Genomic DNA, 20,867 nt, shown 5'->3' on the forward strand with positions numbered 1-20,867 from the left:
GCTGCAGGCTAGCCCTCCCCCCCCCCCGCCCACCTCCAGCCCTCCACCACCGCCTTCTTCCAGCCTCAGCTCCAGAAACCTGAGTGTGCTATCTAACAAGGTCTGGGCAGGGCTGGATCAAGGGCTGTCTCTTCCCACAGGACAGAAGCCCTTGTCCCTGAAGCAGCTCAGGGCTGCCATGTTGTCTCAGCAGGGCAGCAGGCCACAGCTGTGGTGAAAGAATCCTGAGAGTGGCTGCCAGGGCATCTCTGGTGTGGTGGCTGGGGGACCCTCCTCTGGCAACTTAGAAGTGTCATGATAACATCTTCTGGCTGGGGACACCAGCATGGGGACAGCAGAAGCCAGGGCTGGACTTGGTTTGAAGACCCTAGAGCAGGAAGGGAGGACCCTTGGGGTCAGCAGGTGTGGTGAGAACACATTGGTCCCTGGTGGGGGGGGTGCATACATGAGACAGAGATGGGGACAGACCTACTGTCCTCTCGTCAGCTGTGGCTCTGTCACTACATTGCTGTGAAGCCTTGAGCACATCCCAGCCCCTCTCCTGGCTCAAGTTGCCCAGCAGCTACACAGTCGGCTGGATTGCGTCTTCCAACTTAGAAAGTGGATCAGAGTAGGCCTGGGCTCCTGGAGCTCCTGTCTACCCTGGGTCTGCCCGGAGTACGCCCTGTACAATTCAGCCAGGGGCCTGTGCCAGAGGAGGCAAGGGCGAGCCAGGCGAGCAGCTGGCGCAGGACCACACCTTCAGCATGGAGGTTGGTGATGCTCCTTTTATAAGATGGGGGACACGGGAGGGCTCTGCTGGCTGCTCTTCCCTGCTGACTCCGTGATGTGACATCTGGGTGGGGCTAAGGGATCTGAGGTCTCCCCAGAGACAGGAAATAAACCCACACAGCTTAACTAGCCAGGCACAGGAACCCAAAGTGGCAAAGTGGCGGGCGACAGAGACATACTCATCCTGACAGCTCACACCCAGAGCTCAGCAGACATCGGGATGGGTGGGTTGGTTGGGGAGGGGTGGTGAGAAGCCTGCGTAAGTGAACGGCAGCCTTCTCCTGGGCCTCTGGCCTGGAACACAGTGCCTGCCAGAGGTCAGTGGGGGTGACAAGGAAAGACCCACGGCTGCTTCAGCTTTCCGCAGTTAGAATCCAGGAGACCGGGGGCTGGGGTGACTCCGGAGGCTGAAATGCTGGTGGCCTCCAACTGTGCAAGGATGCTGCGGGGGAGCCCCACAGGGCTGACCTTATGCAGCTGAGATGGGGAGCAGATACGGTGGCTTCAGAGTAATGCCCCAAGCTGACCGAGCCAACAAAAGAAAAGGCAACCAGGTACAAGCCGTGGTCTTCCATGGGCTCTAAGCAATCAACATCCCACCCACACACATTGAGGGAGTGGTTGGTGGCTTGTCACTGTGCCTGTGTGAGGCCCCGGGGAGGGGGTCATTATGGAACAAGGATGGGGTTCCAAAGTCACGAAACCTAAGCCACATCAGCAGAGCTAAGGTGCCAAGGGCCGAGCAGGTGCCGGCCCTGTTGAGTGCGAGCTGGCTAAGGTCAGGAGCCCTGCCAGCGGACAGCCTCGGCTGACAGGCAGGAGACTGAGGGTCAGGGGAGCCCACAAGAAGGGCAGCTGGCCATCACTGGCCCTGGGTAAGAAGAACGTGTCAGATGGTGCCAAGCGTCAGACTCTTGTGGTCCTCTCCATCTGGAGTGTCTGCTGTGGTCTGTGTGTACTGGCTTCTCTGGACTCCATCTCTGCCCTGAGACCTGTAGGTTTATGACTAACCTCCTGCCCTGGCAGTCATGACCCGTACAGAGCCTGGGATCCATCCAGGTCTGCCTGCTCACATCGCAGACCTACGCCCTTCCTCCCTCTCCAATCGCTCTTTAGAGGTAGGCCCTGCTCGCTGACCTCGCAGCGCCGCAACGCTGCTTCTGGAAAGGAACGGCAGCTCTTCCATCGGTGTGTGTGTGCACCAGGTGTATATGCATGCTTGCACAGGTGTGCCTACAGATGTGTGTGGCTGTAGGTGTGCATCTCTGTCCCTTTGGTCTCTCTGGGCTCTGTCCGCATCCCTTTTGCTGAGACTCCCAGTTCCGGCAGGCCCAAAGGGCTTGCCACACCTGCAAGGGCCCTCATCTCCTGTGCTCCAGCTTAACGCTGGGAACAGTGACCCTGGGCCTCCCAGGACCCAGAAACCATCCCCTGTGCTAACCAGAAGGGGAAGTGGTCTCCAGCGCAAGACACCCGTATAACTGTTTCTCGGGTACCAGGCACTGTCCCAGGGCTGGCCTTGCAGGGACAATGGGGGTTGGCTGGAACCAGAATGTTTAAAAAAGAAAAAAAGAAAAGAAAAGAAAGAACAAATTTAAGCTTCCCCCCAAAAGAGGCGGGGACAGGGAAGGTAGTGATGAAGTCAAAGGGCTGGGAGGCAAGTGGCTGTCCAAGAGCTCTGGGTCCCCAGGGGTCACAAGGTTTCTGTGGGCAGGACACAGTCCCTGCCCAGGCTGCACCCATCTGCCTTGTCTGGCTGTGCCCGGTGGGCACTTGAGCCAGGTCTGGCTGGCCGAGGGGAGGGCACCGTATGGCTGTCTGTCGAGCGGGTGGTGGGCTGGGGGGCCGGCTGGCTGCAGAGGCCTGTGGCCCCACCCTAGGCCCAGGCCCAAGCGTCCATGCGGCCCTGCTGGCTCTCAGGAGGCAAAGTAGGAGCTCTGCATGGAGTAGAGCCGGTCAATGGGGTTCCCCACTCGGGCCTGCAGGGAGCCCACGTCGGAAGAGCCGAGGAAGCAGTCGCTGAGGCTGGTGAGGGAGGTATCACTATCGATATCGTGGAAAATGGAGTCGTTCCCTGTGAGATGCAGAAGGGATGTCAGGAGCTGGGTGTGGCCCGGGGCTGGCTAGGGCAAGCTTCCCGTCAGGGGGAGGCAAGCTGGCAGTGCTGGGTGAGCTGCCCTGGGCCCTTCCTTGGCTCTGAGCAGCAAGGACTGTCATAGCCTCTGTGTGCCTGGCTAGGCAGGGACAGAGGGCAGTGCTGGGGCAGATGGGGGGTGGGGCGGCTTACCATAGGGGTTCATGTGGTCACCTGGCATTTGGGGCGGCGTGAGGCCCTGCTGGAAGGGGTCGCTGCTTCCGTAGGGGCTCTGCTCCATGGCCACGATCTGCTGCTGCGGAGGGGCCAGCGGCGTGTAGGAGGCCATCATGCCCTCCATGCGGCTTGACAGAACCTCTGAGGACAGTGAATGCCTTCACCAACAGGTCCTGTCCTACCCTGTCCCGGTCGTCCCTGCAGAAATCCCCCGGGTCCCTATGACTCCCCTCCCACCTCCCAGCTCCAGGATTTTCTGTGTTCTGCCTCTGCGCTGACATTTCTTCCCCAGAGACTTTCTGTTTACCCCTTCTTCCACCGGCTCCATCTGCCAGAGCTGTGCTAGCTAGAGAGGCGGGCCGTGCTGGCAGTAGCCATGCACCTCAGCTCACCACGTGGGAGCACTAAGTTGGAACCCAAGTCCAGGAGGGCTTCCTAGAGGAGAAGCCCCTTATCTCAGCAGGACCTAAAGAACCCACAGGAAGGGTTACAACAGGCAGAGAGGGGATGGTGTTCCAGCTGAGACTGGAAAGTCCAGCAGCTGCCTCCAGACCATCGGGGAGTGAGGCAGGCAACAGGGAAGCAGTGCTAGGATGGGTAGGCAGCAATGGGTCATGTTAGGACTCCCTCTGGGGCTGTCTGAAATGTTGGGAGCACAGCAGAGCGCAAAGGCTGGGTCTGTTTGGGGGAAGAAGAATGGGGGAGGTTCTGGGGACCCTGTCAAGGTCTCTGCAGGAAAGGCATAATGGGTAAGGGACAACCACTCCCCAGATGGTAACAGAACAGAGGGAAAGTGGGGGTCAGAGGGGTCATGGACAGTGTGGAAGCACCAAATGGGCTCTGGTGAGCAGGGAGGGTTCCTGGTGGCATCTAGGAGGGAGCCGGGGACACTAGAGAACGAGGCACGTTTGTCTCCAAGAACAAATACAGGCTGCCTGGTGACTGGAGGCCGAAGACTGTGGCCCCAGGAGGGCCTTTAAGGGAAAACAAGAAATACGGGGCTTTGGAACATTGTCAGTAGATCTCTAAGTCCAGGCTGGGAGGCTGGCCTGGCTCCAACCCTAAGTGGCAGAGCTGCCTGAAGGTACCTGGCACCTTCCCAGGGACCTCCCACTACCTCTTCACTAGCAGTCTCTGGAGCTTTCTGTACCCCCTCTCTCCATAACTTTAAAGTCTCCATGTCCCTGTGCAGCCCTGGTCCAAGATGTTGGTGTTGAAATGAATTTCTGTGAAGTCCAGCTCTGGGGGCCCCAGATGATGCTCAATGAACCGGCCCTTACCCCTAGTGGCAGCCCCACCCCCACCCCCAAGGGAGGCTTCCCTCTCTGTCCCAGCTTCCCTGAGGTGACTTCACAGGATGAGTGAGCAGCCAGTACATGGCGCTGCTAACAGTGCAGGTTGGAGCCCTACACATAGGGCAGCTTTGCCCCGTAGAAGTGTGGTGTCCCCAGAGGTGGTTTGAATGTCCCCAACCCTCAGTTTCCTCTTGAGGCATGCCTGACTGCCCTGTCCTGGTGGGAGTCCATGAGCTGAGGGAGACGGGGGGAGGGGGGGGTTAGAAAGTGGGAGAAGAACCTGGCCACACCGAGCAAAGGGGCCAGCAGTGACTTTACACACCCTGACATCTTTTCCACGATGGCCTCTGTCCTCCCCCCCCTCGTACACCCTCCACCCATGTCCCTGAGGCTCACCTTGGCCCAGCCGCTGGGAGTTCTGCTGCTCCTGCTGTTGCTGGTGTCTCCGGGCCAGCTTCTTCATCTGCAGAGGGACAGTCCAGGCACCCACTCAGTCCCTGTCCCAACGCAAGGCTCTGCCTCCTTATCCCAGCTGGACCCTTCCCTGTCTCCTGCCCATCCCCGACTCCTAGGACTGCCCTGGAGCACTGGATTAGCTGTGACCTCTCACCTTTGCTCTTTGGTTCTGAAACCAGACCTGGACCACACGCACGCTGAGGCCCGTCTCTGCTGCCAGGGTCTCTCGGACCTGACCCGGAGAGAGGGAGACAAGTCAGGTCTGCGTAGATGGCAGCTGGAAGGTGGCAGTTAGGTTGAGGGGTGGGAGGAACATATCTGCCCCTGGTGATAGCAGTGGGTCGGGGGAGGAATGGACCCACAATGAGCAAAAGGTGGGCGTTGGCCCCAGACTGCCCCACCCAGAACCCCTCACCTTCCGACAGGGCTTGGAGGACACCTCAAAGGAAGCCTTGAAAGCTCTTCGCTGCTGCGTGGTGAGGATGGTCCGGGGCCGTTTGGGCCTCCTCGGGTCCTTCCCGTCATCTCCACTGCCCTTACTCTGGCTGCCCTGCCCCTTGGCCGGCTTCATGTCTCCATCTTCGTCCTCACTCTTCACTGTGGAAGACAGGACCCAACCTGTCAGTCGGAGCTTACCTATACGTGAGAATTCCCTCACCCTCTGCTGACAATTATGGCTCCCTAATGACCTCAGGATAATGTAGAGCCTTCCCTAGGCCCATAGATCCTTCTTCACTGTGTCCCATGACCCCAGCATACACTCACTTCCTCATTCGGGGCCCTGGGCTGGTCTAACCTGCTGATCTACAGGTTCCTCAATAGGAACACAGGAACACACACACACACACACACACACACACACACTCAAGGAGACCATGACTCAGTACCCTGGTGCACTTGCATGGCTGTGTATAAGGCTCGGGGTGGCCGGGCGTGGTGGCGCACACCTTTAATCCCAGCACTTGGGAGGCAGAGGCAGGTAGATTTCTGAGTTCGAGGCCAGCCTGGTCTACAGAGTGAGTTCCAGGACAGCCAGGGCTATACAGAGAAACCCTGTCTCGAAAAGCCAAAAAATAAAATAAAATAAAATAAAATAAATAAAGGCTGGAGGTGAGGGGTGGGAGAGACACTTCTGTCCCCAGTGATAGCAGTGGGTCGGGGAGGAGCAACGGACCCACAGTAAGCAAGAGGCACACACTAGAGTGCGTGCAGCGTTCTGGAGCTCACACACAGATCTGCTCTTGTGTGACTCTGAAGGCCAGCAACCTCCTGCAGTAGGCAGTGGCAACTATGGCCCAGGCTAGCCCTGGGCATCTCCACCTCAGATTGTTTGAAAGCCACCTTCTCCTGCTGGCCTCTGAGTGTCATGCTAGCTGGGGACAGAGTGAAAGAGAGGGATGGCTGGAGCCTTCTTTCTTGAGGCCTCCAGGGACACAGGGACCAGGCACCCTCACAGGAGGACGTGCAGGCATGTGCACACACGCACAGTGGACTCCGCTGATGGGTGCACACACCTGTGTCTGTTACTTAGAGATGTTTGCTATTGCAGGCTCACAGAGGCCTATTCCCACAGGCAGGGACACTTCCATGCCAAGACACATGTGGTATGAAGAAGCATGTGCAGCCACACACACACACACCACTTCCATGACCCCAGGGGTTTAGGCCTAGAGATGTACTCACATAGCCAAACCCCCCAACAACCATGAGCTCTGAAACCCGTCACTGGAACTTGTCCCCTCCCTAGCCTCACTTTCTTTGGAGGTTAGCCCCATGGAGGACTGAGGCCTTACAATGTCTGTGAGCTGGGCCAGTGGCCTTCCCTTCCATGGGAGTGCAGGTGGCCACAGGGATGCCACCATAGTGTCTAGCCCAGGGCTGGCCAGCAGCAGAGACACAAGGACTCTGTCACACTGAAGCCCAAACACTGTTGCCCTGGCAACTGCAGACACTCCCCACGTGGACAGAGGGCATGCCTGTAGGCCTAGGGTACCTCCGAGGGCAAGCCAGCCATCTTGACATGTTCCCTGCCCAAGTCTCAGGAGTGAAAAGGCACCAGCCTTCAGTTTCTTGCTAGAGAGCAAGTGTATGCATGGGCATAGCACCTGTGAGTGTGTATATAGTCATGCGTGTGTGCCCCATGAGTGTGCTGGTCAGGTGCAGAGGTGTGAAGAATATACACGTATGTATGTGTGCATAGGAGGAGCTTTGCATGTTTGGGTGTGTAAGCACATGTCCTCATGTATAGGCACACGAGGTGGTGTCTTTATGGCATTGGCTATGTGTGTGGTATACAGGTGTGTGTACCTCAGGGCTGGCACCCAGATAAGTGATAGGGTGGATGTGACATTGGATGTGACAGCCTCGGCTCACCAGAGTCAGACTCGTCCGGGCTCACGGAGCTGAGTAGGTCTTTCTCCTTCTCGTAGTCGCCCTTGCACAGCAGCTGGCCCTCCTTGAGCACGAACTCATCCCCCTTGCGCAGCTGCCTCTCGCACACACAGCAGCAGAAACAGCCCAGGTGGTAGACACACTCGAGCGCTCGCATGACGAACTCGGTAGGGGCGATCTTCTCCATGCAGCCGCTGCACTTTGCTGCGAAGAGCCTGCGGGGCACAGAGGAGGCATGGGCTGGGCATCTATCTCCCTCTGCCACCCTGACAGACGGGGGTGGGGGACAGGGATGCACCCCCTTTCTTCTGCCCGTCCCAAGGGGAGCCAGGGTGGGCATGAGTTGCCCCTCTTGGGTGGTCAGCTCTACCTCTGGGTCTTCCTGCTCAGACATGGAAGCCACTAGGGGGCAGTGTGCAGGGCCAGCCTCACTCTGACCACTAGCCTCTCTCATCCCCCTAGCCAAACTATCCTAATTTTGCTCTGCCCTCCAGCCTGGGTCCCCAGATTCTCAAACCCTTCAACCCTCTCGCACCTGTGCTTCAACGCAGGACACAGAAGACTCTTTCTAAAATGCTCATCGATCTTGTTCTTTCCTGCTCCACACTCAACTGTAGTTCCTCAGTGCCCATAAAACATCCCATCCCACCACCTCCTCCTTCCCAGCTGTAATCTCTGAAACAGCCATGGCGTCTCTAGGGTACCCTCCCAGTGGCCTCCGGACACATGGCTTGGTGCCACCCACCTTCTTGTCCCTTTATTTCAGGATGGGCACGGCTTGCTGAAACACGGGTAGCTGCTGTACTCAGCAAGCACGTTACACACGCGTGTCACCTGATCTGGCAGTGGCCCATGAGACCAGAGAGACCTGGCCCCATTTTAGGGATGAGGAAGTGGAAGTGCAATAGGAGTTCGTGCTCAGAGTGTGTTTGATGTAGCAAACGTTTCCCAGTGTGGGCTGACTCTGCCCCATCCAAGGAGCCAGCCGGGGTACATAGGGTCTCTGTGGCCCTGGCTGCCTTACGCTGCAGGGTCCTGCTGCTCTGCTGACCGCTCCTGCCGCACCCCACACCCTGTCACATGCCTGCTCTGTGGGAACTCAGCTTCAACAACACTTTGATGGAAAAATTTATGAAGAATCAAATTATTGCTGCTGGGAGGGAATTAAAACCATTTTTCATTCCCTGCATCCCCGGGCCACGTCTGCGGGCGCCACCTTGGGAGCACCGCGCATCCCATCCCTCTTTATGGCCCGCCATCACGGGCACAGATTACAGCTGCAATTCTCTGCTAATCGGTTCTGGAGCAGGGACAGCCGTAAAAGCCAGGCTCACACCCCGCCTCCTTTCCTGGGGTTGCTATCAGCACTGCCCACAACAAAATGCTGCTTCACAATGCACAGGGATTCCTTGAGTTCTGGTTTCTGCCCTGGCACTGGCCAGAGCACTCTGTGGGGGCAAGCCCAGTACCCACCTCTATTCAGTCTGGCAGACTCCTATTCAGCCTGCAACACCCAAGTCCAACACCCCCTCCTCTGGGAAGGCTTCCCAGAGGCTCCCTTGACGGTGCTGAGGTGTAGGGGAGGTGTCTCCTCCTGAGCTTCCCCCGGCCTCAGGTGGCTCTGTCGCAAAATGAGGAGACCAGAAGACCTTCCTGAGGATTCGATGACACTGAACATGTGGATCAGCAAGAAGTCACCACGTAGTTCTCCGAGGGGGGTCCCAACTCTACTGGGGATGCCTCCAGGCAGGTTATGGCTCCTTCTAATTCTCAGGGGGACTCTGTGTGCATTCGGGCATGCAAAGTCTTGGTATGGGACTGAAGGTCAAACCAGGTGCTTGAGGCCCACAGCAGCTTGTGGCTTTTCAAGAAAGGTACAAGCTATGTGGTTTTATTCATGGGATGGGGGTGGGGTGGGGGGGGGTCTAACCTGCCCCATTGGCAACCTTAGGTAGGCAGAGGCTCCTGGGAACTTGTCTGGCCATGGGTCCCTATTTAGAGGCAGATGCCTGCCCCTTACTACCACTCCATGATTGACCAAGGTGCCCAGTAAGGGCTGCAGGGGTCTAAACAGATGGGCACTGGCCAGGTCCCAGGCCAGAGTCAGCACATCTTGCAGGGCTCCAAGAAGCAAGAGCTCTCTAGGCTGCAGGAGGTAGCAAGCTGGGGTGTGCATTGGGGGGTGGGGGGGTGACCTGCATTCAGCGACTGTGCCACAAAGCTGGTGCTCCTGCATTCAACAGCCGCACTAATGCCTTGGCAGCAGGGGGTGGATTGCGACTTTCTCCATGCTCATCAACACAATCTATTATTAATACCCCTCCAAAGGCTCCAGCAGCCATTTCCAAGCAGCACAGCCACTCGGGGTGTCATCTGTTATCTAGATTGCAAGAGCCCGGGAAATAAAACAAACGGCATGCACTTTATAAACGGAATGTGTCTTCCGTTCGGTCTCCAAGCATCTCCCCGCCCAATAAAACATCGGGGGGCACGTATGAAATACTCACTCCCAATTATGGGGCAGGCTTTGTCTACCATGCAGGGACGGAGTGAGAGCTACTCACGGGTACGTGTGCCCGTGTAGTAAGTGGGGGTTCCCTCTTCTCTCCAAATCCCCCCCCCTCTCACCATGGGCACATGGCTGGAAACGGAAGCCACAGAGAGCCAAGGAGAAGCAGGCTAGCCACAGGCAGGGCACTGCCATCACGCAGGCTCAGAAGCTTCATAAAACAATTGCTCTCTCCGAGCCTCAGCTTGCTTTGTGTGTAATGGGCTCAGCGCTGAAGCCTGCATCTCAGCACGGAAGGCAGAAGCTATGAGCTTAAAGCTGCAAGCAGACAGGGCTGGGGCATACTTTGGCTCCACAACTTCAAGATACAGACAGACCTAGGTCTTTGCTCGTCCTGGTTGAATGCCCTATCCCCTAGCTCCACATCCACCTTACTATGTGACTTTGGACAGGATGTTTAGCCTCCGAGCCTCCAGTTCTCCATCAGCTCCATAGGAACACTCAGGCTGGCCGAATGGAGCTCAGCTGGTAGAGTGCTTGCCTAGCACACATGAAGACATGGGTTCCATCCCCCACACCATGTTAAACCCGGCACTGAAGCAAATACTTGTCATCTCAGGTAGAGGCAGGAGAATCAAAGGTTCAAAGTCGGGGCCAGTGATAGGGCTCACTGGGGCTTGCTGCACAAGTCTGAACCCCTGTTCAATCCCTCAAACATACATAAAGTAAGATACCAGACCTCCATGTGCATGTGGTAGCACATATGCCCTCCCATGATACATATACAGTAAATTAAAAAAATGTAGAAGTCAAAGGTCATCTCTGTTTATGCAGAGTTCAGGGCCTGCCAGTCTGGGCTATATGAGACCCTGTATCAAAAAACAAAACAAAACAAAAAATCCAGGTGGCAGCAAAGCACATGCCTTTGATCCCATCCCAGCACTTGAGAGGCAGATGCAGGCAGATCTCTGAGTTCAAGGGCAGCCTGGTCTAAAGATTTAGTTCCAGGGCAGCCAGGGCTACACAGAAGAACCCTGCTTTGAAAAGGGGGATGGGGAGCTGTTCCCAGCTAACTGCAGAGGGACGGGGAGGGTCAGGCCCCTGTGAGTTGCTGGTCATTATGCTGGTCCAGGGGTTTTCCACTTCCACCTACCCTCTCTGCCTTGCACTGTCTGCTCTGCTCACCATGCCTTTGTGGTCCATGTTTATTGGAGCCTCCATGACTTCTTGGAGCAGGTTCCTGACACTGGCTGTGTGCACAAGTGCCAGCATGCCTTGCAGAACGCCCAGGCTCTGGCCAGACCCTCTTGCTCTCACGTGCCCCAAAGGGCCCTGCTCTCTTGACTCAGAGACCATATATCTCAGGGCAGCTCTGAACACTAGGAAGGCTTGGTGGCCGCCCACCTGCACCATCTCCCTGAATCCTCACAGACCCGAGGGGCAGAGGCACTTGTCTTGCTCTGACTCTGTGCATCCAGCCAGCCTTGTCTCTGGTTGCTGAGCCTGTGTGCCTGCCCCCAAGGTTATGAGTTTCCAGGAGGCCCAGTCCACATCGCACCCCATGATTCTTCCTATTCTCGATGGGTCTGGGTTCTTTACAAACCAAACTGAGTGCTAAGCAGGCAGGAAGCTGGGTTTGGTTCCCAGCATCGCATAAAACCAGACGTGGTGATCTACCCTTGTAATCTCAACACCTGGGAGACGATCAGTAAGCATAAATCCACCCTGACCATACAGTGACTTAGAGGCCAGCTCAGGATACACGAGACCCATTCTAAAAATAATAATAAAATAAATAAAAGCCAACTCGAACACCACTCTATCTGCACATTTTTCCAACGATCACCGTGTAGAACAGTCTGTTGTGAGGGCTCCCATCTCTGGACGAGTCCCAGGCTGTGAGAATCTGTCTTCAGCAGCAATTCATTTGGTTTGTCTGAAGCACAATTTATTAAACCCATAAGAGACTAATTTAAATGAAAAGTCTGAAAACGCAGTATTTTGCAGAGGATCTGAATGTGGGTCACAAGAATGACTAACTTCCTAGCCAGGGAGCACTGAGGAGCATACATGGAGCACGGTTCTTCAGCAGCACACACACTTGGCCTCTCTGAGATGTCATCGCCCCAGCCCTGGCATCCTGCACTTAGCCATTTGCCTCAGTGTCTTCATGTGTTTTATGGAGACACTGACAGATGGAGCAGGCTGGGGCAAGACTCTTGGGGTTGGATGTGTAAATGGAGACCATGCTTGCCGCTATTGTCACCCCCAAGATTCCCAGCCCTGGCGTAGCATTCTCGTTGGGTGGAAGCTCCCTTCCTCCCCCTCGCTGTACAGCATATGCATGCCCCGCCAGTGTGCTTTATGGTTTGTGGGGCCCTTCACTGGGCTCTGAGGAGAACTTCTACCCTAGATGTGTGGGTTTGAGTGGGACCTCCCTCAGCCCCTAGACAAGGCAGCTCCAATGGTGAGTCCAAGCCTCTTGGGCCTTATAACTACTACACTCCTCCCCAGTGGACACGACATTTCTCAATGGATTCAGAATCAAGGTTGAGGACACTCACGACCTTAGTTTTACTTCCTACTGTAGTTTGAAGAGAAAATGTCTCATGAAGACATTTGCATATGTGGTCAGCCTGCAGCACCATTAGCAGGTGGTATTTCTTTGGAAGGTGGGGCCTGGGGAAAGGTTAGGTCTCTGGGCTGTAGCCTTGAAAAGGATACTGGGGGACTGGTGAGATGGCTTAGTGGGTAACAGCACTGACTGCTCTTCTGAAAGTCCTGAGTTCAAATCCCAGCAACCACATGGTGACTCACAACCACCTGTAATGAGATCTGACGCCCTCTTCTGGTGCATCTGAAGTCAGCTACAGTGTACTTAGATATAATAATAAATAAAGCTTTGAGCCGGAGCAAGCAGGGACTGAGTGAGCAGGGCAAACCGGAGCGAGTGGAGTTGACCAGAATGAGCAGAGGTCCTAAAAATTCAATTCCCAGCAACTACATGAAGTAGTACAACCATCTGAAATGGGATCTGATGCCTTCTTCTGGTGTGTCTGAAGACAGTGACAGTGTACTCACATATATAAAATAAATAAATAAATAAATAAATCTTAAAAACAAAAGAAGTAGATGCCTTGGGGATTTTGTGACAGTGATAAAAAGTTGACACGCTGTCAGTCAAATCAGACTTCAGTTTGGTTCAGAACACTTGAGAGCACATGATCATCTCAAAGTTCAAGACCAAATCGTGGCCCTGAAGCCGTACCAGGCCTGTCACTAGCTGCCATGTTTCCTGCTGTTTCTGACACATAGCAGTCCCATCTGCTTCCAAGGCTTGCCGTCTCTCTCTCCTCCCTCTGCTTCCAGAGCGCCCATCTCTCAAGGTCTCCTTCTCCAGGAAGGCTTCCCTGATGCAGAATCTCAGCCGCTATCTTGGACCTGTCCAAGGTCTCCACTGAGCTAGGGATTGACTCTGGTCTCACTCACCCCCTCCCTGTCTGACAGTGAGATTATTAGTGTTCGTTGAATGGATGAACAACCTTGTGAAAAATGAAATCGCGTCCAGGTTGAGTGAGAAAAAAAAAATATGTTTCTTTAAGAGGCTCTAGGAACATGGCTAGGTGCCAGGCGTGGTGACACATGCCTTTATTCCCAGCACTCGGGAGGCAGAGGCAATTGGTCGGATCTCTGTGAGTTTGAGGCCAGTCTGGTCTACAAAGTGAGTTCCAGGACAGCCAGGGCTACACAGAGAAACCCTGTCTCAAAAAAAACCAAAAACAAACAAACAAAAAAAAACCTGCCTAACTAACAAGACAAACAGAATTGTTCTCTCTGGCCTCCTCCACAACTTACAAGTCTATTTGCCTGTCTCTCTTTGTCTAGAGGTGTGCCAGAATGTCACCCTCGCTGGACCAGGGTGGCTGAGGCAGATGCTTCCTGTAAGCCCACCTGTAGGTATAAGCCCCAGAACTCCTGGACACCACTGCTGGACTCATCACCCAGTGGAGACCACGTGAATGGGTGCCACTGGCCTGGTGGCTCTCTGTGCCCGCCGCTCGACCTCCTTGGCTTCATCCATCATTGTCCTGGAAGCACAGAACCAGGCTGCCTGGCCCCATAGAGATGGCCACAGTGTGTGTGGTAGGTGATCTGCCAAGTTGTGTTCACCACAGGAAGGTGGGATGGCCAAATGTGGGAGACAATGTCGGGAGGCTCCTAGGAGTGGGGACACGGCATAGGCTTAGGAAGTCGGTTCTGGGGGTGACAGGAATGGTTTTGAATCCCAGCTCTGCCCTGCTAGTTTCCTGATTTGGGGATCTGAGTCCCTGGTTCCCTGTTAGAAAATGGAAGGAAGCTGGATGCCCATGTAGTAGGTGTGGTAGCCTCTTCTCCAGCCACACCCAGCTGGTAGCAGGACCCCAGGTTCCATTGATGGGATCAAGATAGAAAGAGTTTCGTTTCATATGGTGTGTTGTGGTGTGGTATGAGCTTCTTACAGGCTGTGGTACCCTATGACGTAGGTGCAGGGGTGAGGGGCAGGTCTCCTAAGCCTGGGGACAGGGCCCTGGACAGTAGAGGTGGCAGGGATTGTAGAGTCAGCCCATCACCGAGACTTACTGACATCTCCCCCATGTGCCTGTGCATCCTTATCATTCCGGGCTTAGCTGTTTTTTATTTGGAGACAAAAAGGGGCCTGTTGATGGGATCCAACTCAAACCAGCTGCAAACATCTGCTTTGATGCGGCAGGAGCCGCAGGCAGGCCCGGAGTGCGTGTCAATCAGGCAGCTGGAATGTGCTGCGTGGCTGGCCATGCTTGCTGGCTGCCGGTTGTGGTACCTCCTGGCCTGCCAGGGCTTGGCAGGGCCTTGCTGACCCGCTGCCTGCCCAGCCTGCATGAGGGCGGCCCTGGGGGCTTCTCTTAGCTCTTTGATCCATCTCCCGGGCACAGTGGGGAGGCCCCAGCCAGGGCTGGAGGTCACACGCCACAGGCAGGCAGGGACCAGTTCAGCTTGGAGCCTGAGGTACTGTCTGCACACATTCAGAGATCCCACAGACGCTGCTGGTACCTTCACCGTGTCAGGCACTGAATGGGGATGGATCTGGGAGCAGAAGGGACAGCCCACCCAGGTCCCACCTCAACGTCCATTCTCACATCAGAGGGGACATTCTAAGGTGAGAACAGTATGTCTATCTGAGCAAACAGACCATCACACACACAGGGGGCGAAGGAGAGTCCAGAGGGGGCTGCAGTTTTAGAGGAGCAATCAGAGGCAGCCTGCTCTACACATCTAGGGAAGGGGATCCAGCTGTGGGACCAGCACTGTAAAGGCTCTGAGGTCAGAGGGCACACGGGGTGCCAGGAAGTGACACAGGACACTGTGGCTGGAGCAGGTGAGTGAGGGGGAGGGACCCGGGTGTAGGCTGAACTTGGGGAGGGTTGATTATGTGACCTGGGAAGGCTTTGAGCTAATGAGTAGCAATTAAAAAGTTTTTTTGGTTTTGGTTTTTTGAGACAGGGTTTCTCTGTGTAGCCCTGGCTGTCCTGGAACTCACTCTGTAGATCAGGCTGGCCTCGAACTCAGAAATCCGCCTGCCTCTGCCTCCCGAGTGCTAGGATTAAAGGCGTGTGCCACCACTGCTCAACTAAAAGGTTTTTCTTAAAGAGACATTTATTTAATAGTTTGTATGGTGTATGCGGGGGTGGGGGTGTGTGAGGGGAGGAGTGACAACTGCCTGAGATAGTTCTTACCTTCTACCATGTGAGTTCTGGGAATTAAATCTTGGTAGCAACCATCTTTACCCATGAAGCCATCTCTTTGGCCCCCTGAGCTGGTATCTGAACTGACTCTCTCTGGCAGCTGTGTAGCTATGATGGATGAGAGGCAGAGACAGGCTTGGGGGCAAGTAACCTAGGCAAAGGTGAGGCTAGCTCCTGCTAGGTGTGATCAGGGAAGGCATCCTGAAGTAGGAACCTTCTGAGGAGGATGCCAGAGAACTGGCAGGGTCTGAGTCTCTCAACAAGTGTTGGGGAGAAGCCATTAGAAAGGAAAGCTGAGATGCAGGGGAGACTGGGGCCTCGGCTCTGGACAGGATGTGCCCAGTGCAGCCAGCACCTGACATCTGAAGCTCTGGGGAAGCTTAGACAAAGAGTTATGGACATGAGCACAAACATACAGTCACATACATGGGCACCCCTACGTAGCCCTACAGAATGAGTTTGTACCATGTGGCCTCCCACCTGACAGTTTGTTTCCCATCTTCAGAGGAACACATCAGGGAGTGGGGTGAACACTGCTCTGAAACCATACCTTTCTGGGCAATAGTCAGGGACAGACAAGTCCAGGACAGAGGGAAAGTGGGTCAGTGCCTGCCCCTCTCCATCTGAGCACCTTCCCTCGAAGCCCTGTGGTCCACCTCAGGATGCTGGTCCAGGCAGAAGAGCCTCAAGATGTGAGGAACCAGGCTAAGGGCTTTGTGTTTGAAAAGCACGGCTATAGGTTCTTGTCTGGGCCCCCAGGACTAGTGTAGCTTGGATGATAGTTTGCCTTCTTGCATACAAGAAGCCCTGGGTTTGATCCCCAGCACCACATAAAGGCAGGCATAGTAGCACGCGATCACAATCCCATCACTTGGGAGGTAGTGGCAGAGCGATCAATAGTTTATCCTGAACTACCTAGAGAGAGAGGCTTGCCCTCACTCACTACATTGATGAGTGCCTGTGAGCCAGGCTTTGGACTGCCCCTTCCTGTCACCCTGCTGTGCACCCCAGCCCTAGGAGCAGAGCCAGGTCCCTTCCCCTCCCCCATCTTCACTAAGGTCACCAGCTCCTGTCTCTGGATCCAACAGACCTTAGCACTGTTACTACTACACTCTAAGATTTATTGAGTGTTTCCTACAGACCAGGCCCCAAGCATTCTTTGCTCAGGGATTGTTCCTCTAACTAGAGGCATGTCCAGCCTCTGTTACAGAAGAGGGAAATGGTTAGAGAAGGCGTCAGGCTGCTGCTCTCCTGGCCTTACTGTGGGGTCCTTGTTCTAGAAGCCGTTGGTGGCTTTCCTCTTGCCCACCTAGTGATAACTTTGTCTCAGTGTCAGCTCAGAGTAGCCAGGTCCATAGACCTAGACTGCAGGTGCTAAGGACATGAAGGGCTGTGTGGTCCCCACAGCCCAGAGAGAAGAGGAGATGTAGAGCCACCAGCTTTGTCTTGGGGTCCTCCATGGCCAAAGTGGGCTGGGTCCAGAGCCATGTGTCCAGGAAGGGCTGTGGGATTACGGCAGAACCCGAGGAGGTATAAACACAGTCAGGTAGAAGGCAGAGCTGGCTGGCAGCAGGGAACACCTCTTTGTGGCTTCAAAGACCTTGGGAGAGCTGGGGATGGTGATCCTCGTCTGTAATTGAGGATTGCCTCAAGTTCAAAGCAAGACCGACTACATAGTGGGTTCCAGGCTAGCCAGTGCCACACAGTGAGTTCCTGTCTCAGATATTTAAAAAAAAAAAAAAAAATTTTTTTTTCAGAAGAGGAAAGGCAAGATGGTGTACTGGGTGAAGGTGCTCGCTGCACAATCTGAGGACCTGAGTTCAATCCCTGGAGCTGACATAGAGATGGAAGGAGGGGACCAACTCCACAAAGTTGTCTGCTGACCTCTACATGTGTGCACGTGCACACACACACACACCTCAAAAGAGTGTATAGGATTCCAGTGAGTTGGGGAGGGGCTGACTTGAGAGTTGCAGTCTATGTAGAGACAGACAAGCAGAGAGGTCATACCAGGAGGGAGCCTCTGGAGATGCAAAGGCACGAATGAGGAATACGCAGGCTATTTGTAAGGCTGAGGGGACAGTGCAATAGACTGGAGCAGGTTGGTGAGAAGGAATGTCAGAGAGCAAGTCCGCAGGCCCAGCACGCAACAGATGAAGGCAAAGCACATCCTTTTGTCCCATACAAGGACACACTCGGCCACTCAGTTACCTCACAAGCTATGCATCCATCCTCTCTCCCATTCACCTACCCATCTTCCCATCCGTCCACCTTTATCCATAATCCATCCATAAGTCAATCTTGCCAGGCAGTCACTCATGTGTGCATCCATCATTCATCCATCTACCTATCTATCCATCCATGCAGTCACCCACCCATCATTTATCCACACATTCACCTATCAGTCCATCCATCCATCCATCCATCCAGTTTACCCCATACCTGCCTGTCACCCAGTCATCCACTCACCCATGCAGACTGCTATTCATCCAACCCAACCTGTCACCGCAATGTGAAGTGTTAACATTTACCAATGGCCAGTTGCTGTGCCCGGTGACAAGGACCGAATGGGAATAGAATCCAGGTCACAGTCACAGGCTGTCCTAAGTAGAAAGGAACAGTAGCAAGGCATTCAAAGGGAGGTGCCAGACACCACCCTGGGATAGAGCACTGCCCCAAACGGTGTTGTGGTCCACCGTTCTCACCCCAAAGATTTTACCTTCTTTGTATGGAAACTGTAGCAGGGTTTAATTAGGGTTTTATCAACACTGAGAAACTTCCTTTGAGCAAGCATGTCCTAGAAGAAACTCCATTAAGGCAATTTAATTTTTTGATCAATTTTCTTTCTAGTGTAGTTAAATAATTTATAACTTTCCCCCCTTTCATTGTTTTGCTTTACTAAAATTATTTTTATTGAGATAAATGATTTTTTTTTTCACCGACGTTTTTAAAGAATGCTAGCTCTGCCGCAGGGTTTGCGCCCACCTCGAGCCTTGCTGATGGCCAGTGGCGAAACCTGCTCAGCCTCCCTGCCAGCAGCTGTACTTCATACTGACTTTTTTTTTTATTTACCAAGGTAAATCTCCCCTAGGCTCAGGAGGGTGTTTTTCAGTGCTGCCAACTAAATCACTGACGCTTGTTTTCACAGATCTTACCAGGCAGCCAATAAAAACACTCACCCGGGGACCAAGCCGCAGGGTCAAGACGGAGTTCGGAGTTCGGGGTATCTTATGTAGACTGCAAGTGTCCCCAGAACCTACGTGAGTTACTTCTCGTCCTTTGGGGACTCAGCACGGCTTCCTTTTCTTGGTCCACGCCCCAGGTTCCTCTGACTTGTTTCTGAGTCTGGTCCCTTACTGAGTAGGTCTGAGTCTCTCCAAAGGGCCCTGAGGGAAGGCACCCAGTCGAACAGCTCTTCTCTCCACAGGCGTCTGGTTGCTTCTCCTCGCTTACTTTCTGCCCCAGGCTTCTCTTGTGTAGCCACAGACACAGCACAAGCTTTCTTCGCCCAGGCACCCCAGCTACCATGAGATCTGGCCCAAGGTTCTTCCCCACCACACATTTTTGTGTGCACACGTCTCTGACACTGCTCTGGCACATTGGGAAGCATTCATCAAGACCCTACCAAATGCCCCAGGGATGAAACCTGTCCAGCCTGGAGTTCTCGGCCATGCAGGAAGTCTTCTTTCAAAGGTCCCAGGATCACCTCTAGAAAGGTAGGGTCCCTTTCTCCATACAAAGCCAGGGCCTGATCCAGGCTAGCCTAGAGACCGGCACCGCACTGTTCTCTGGGCTGGGAAGGTGATTAGGGAGGGATGGGAAAGAAAGAGGTGCCAGAGATATGGGAGCCTGAGGGTTGCTCTTGGTATGCCTTTTTGAGGTGACACAGTTATAGTTGGTGGGTAGAACAAGTCTCCAAGATGACCCCCTCAACAGGATTCTGAGACGTGGGCACAGGAGTGGGCGGGCTGAGAGTGATTCTACAGGCTTGTAGGCATGGGGTTAGACCTCTCAAAAGCCGGTGGGCTCTCCAGAAGGCTGGGGGTGGCTATCGCAGGTTAAGCCTGAGGCCCCTGCTGGGCAGGGCAAACAAGGCCACTCCTGGGGACACCCCTCTCCTGTTGGCCCGTTTAGTGGGTAACTGATCGCCCCACGCCCCGCCCCAGCCGCCCGCTGCCCGCTCGAGCCGCTTAATCACCGCCCGCCCGGCTGCATTAGCATAGTAATGGCCTTTAAATTGAGCCTCTTTGTTTTTTAATTAAGCTCCCAGCAGGTACAGAGAAGAGCGATTATTGAGGAAGCTGCCAGCGCTAATCGCCCGCAGTCATTTGACAATTAAAAAGCGCCTAGCTTTAACCCTTTCCCTGCGCCCGCAGCAGTTCTCCCCCCACCCCCCACCCCCTCAGCGTTTAGCACCGCATGTGCGTACGCACGCTTTCGTTTGGGATCCGGGGCTCGGAGAGGTCCTTGCCAACACCCCATTTTGATGAGGGGCAAACTGAGGCACAGAGCAGGGAGGTAACTTGCCCAAGGCACGCAGTTTGGGCGTGGGAGACAAGAGTTTGGCAGACAGGTTACTATGGAGATCCAGCGCCCAGCCTTGACGCTTTGCAGCGCCCTCTGAGAACACCTTCCCTTTTAACGAGTCTGGCGAAAAATTTCTCGCCCTTCTAAGCCCTTGTGGACATCTCCCAACGCCTGTGGGAAGGAATTCTCAGGCCTCTCCCTCCCCTCAGCCGTCCCTTACTGTGTGTGCAGGCACGAGGTTGGGGCTCCAGGAACCCTGAGAACAGCTGTGTAAGAAGAGACAGGCGTGTGCTCTGCCCAGGTGGGTGGCCCCCCAAGAAATGGAACAGGCAAATTCAAAGACAGGCACCACAGTTCCAGGTCCAGCCCCTCCAGGGAGAGGCAGACAGAGAAGCCCTCCGCCCCCTGCCGAGTTTGGAGGGGAGGGTCTGGGGGAAGGCTGCAATGTGTGCAAAGACCCAGAGGCACGACCGGTGTGACCTAGAAAGAAAAGCTGAAGGGGAGGGAACAAATGGAACCCGACGAGCATGGCAGAGCAGGAGCCAGCCAAGGGGTGGGTCTTACAGACTTCACAAACAACTGCACTTATGTTTGGGTAATACCTCCCATGATTTACTACTGAAATGTCCAAAAGGCAGCCGCCTATTCCATCCTGTCCCAAGTCTTCTGGTACCCTCCCAGAGGTAACTTGTGCCTTGGCTGGGGTCTCCTTACTGAAAATGAGGTAGGTGACCTGTGGGGGTGTAGACCTGTCCATCCCCCACCCCCAGAAGCTTGGCCTTTCCTAATGAGGATTGGTTCTCTCTCTCTCTCTCTCTCTCTCTCTCTCTCTCTCTCTCTCTCTC

At 54.6% G+C, this 20,867-nt stretch overlaps 1 protein-coding gene across 2 annotated transcripts in view; it reads right to left on the minus strand.

The window, feature by feature from the left end:
- Nucleotides 1–1,405: 1,405 nt before the first annotated feature.
- Lmx1b (LIM homeobox transcription factor 1 beta) overlaps nucleotides 1,406–20,867 on the minus strand; it is a 77,730-nt gene continuing 58,268 nt past the window's right edge. Inside the window, exons 3-8 of one of the 2 annotated variants that reach the window (XM_021193509.2) lie at nucleotides 7,207–7,439; nucleotides 5,249–5,430; nucleotides 4,988–5,065; nucleotides 4,774–4,840; nucleotides 3,080–3,223; nucleotides 1,406–2,845 (exon numbers count right to left, since the gene is read on the minus strand). In XM_021193509.2, the coding sequence (XP_021049168.1) occupies nucleotides 2,688–2,845; nucleotides 3,080–3,223; nucleotides 4,774–4,840; nucleotides 4,988–5,065; nucleotides 5,249–5,430; nucleotides 7,207–7,439 (862 nt within the window). In that variant the 3' untranslated portion in view covers nucleotides 1,406–2,687. Of the gene's footprint in view, nucleotides 2,846–3,058; nucleotides 3,224–4,773; nucleotides 4,841–4,987; nucleotides 5,066–5,248; nucleotides 5,431–7,206; nucleotides 7,440–20,867 lie in introns of both variants that reach the window. The other variant, XM_021193507.2, reaches the window with a different exon arrangement.

This window comes from Mus pahari, chromosome 3 (assembly GCF_900095145.1).
Source record: "Mus pahari chromosome 3, PAHARI_EIJ_v1.1, whole genome shotgun sequence".
Classification (NCBI taxonomy): Eukaryota; Metazoa; Chordata; class Mammalia; order Rodentia; family Muridae; genus Mus; species Mus pahari.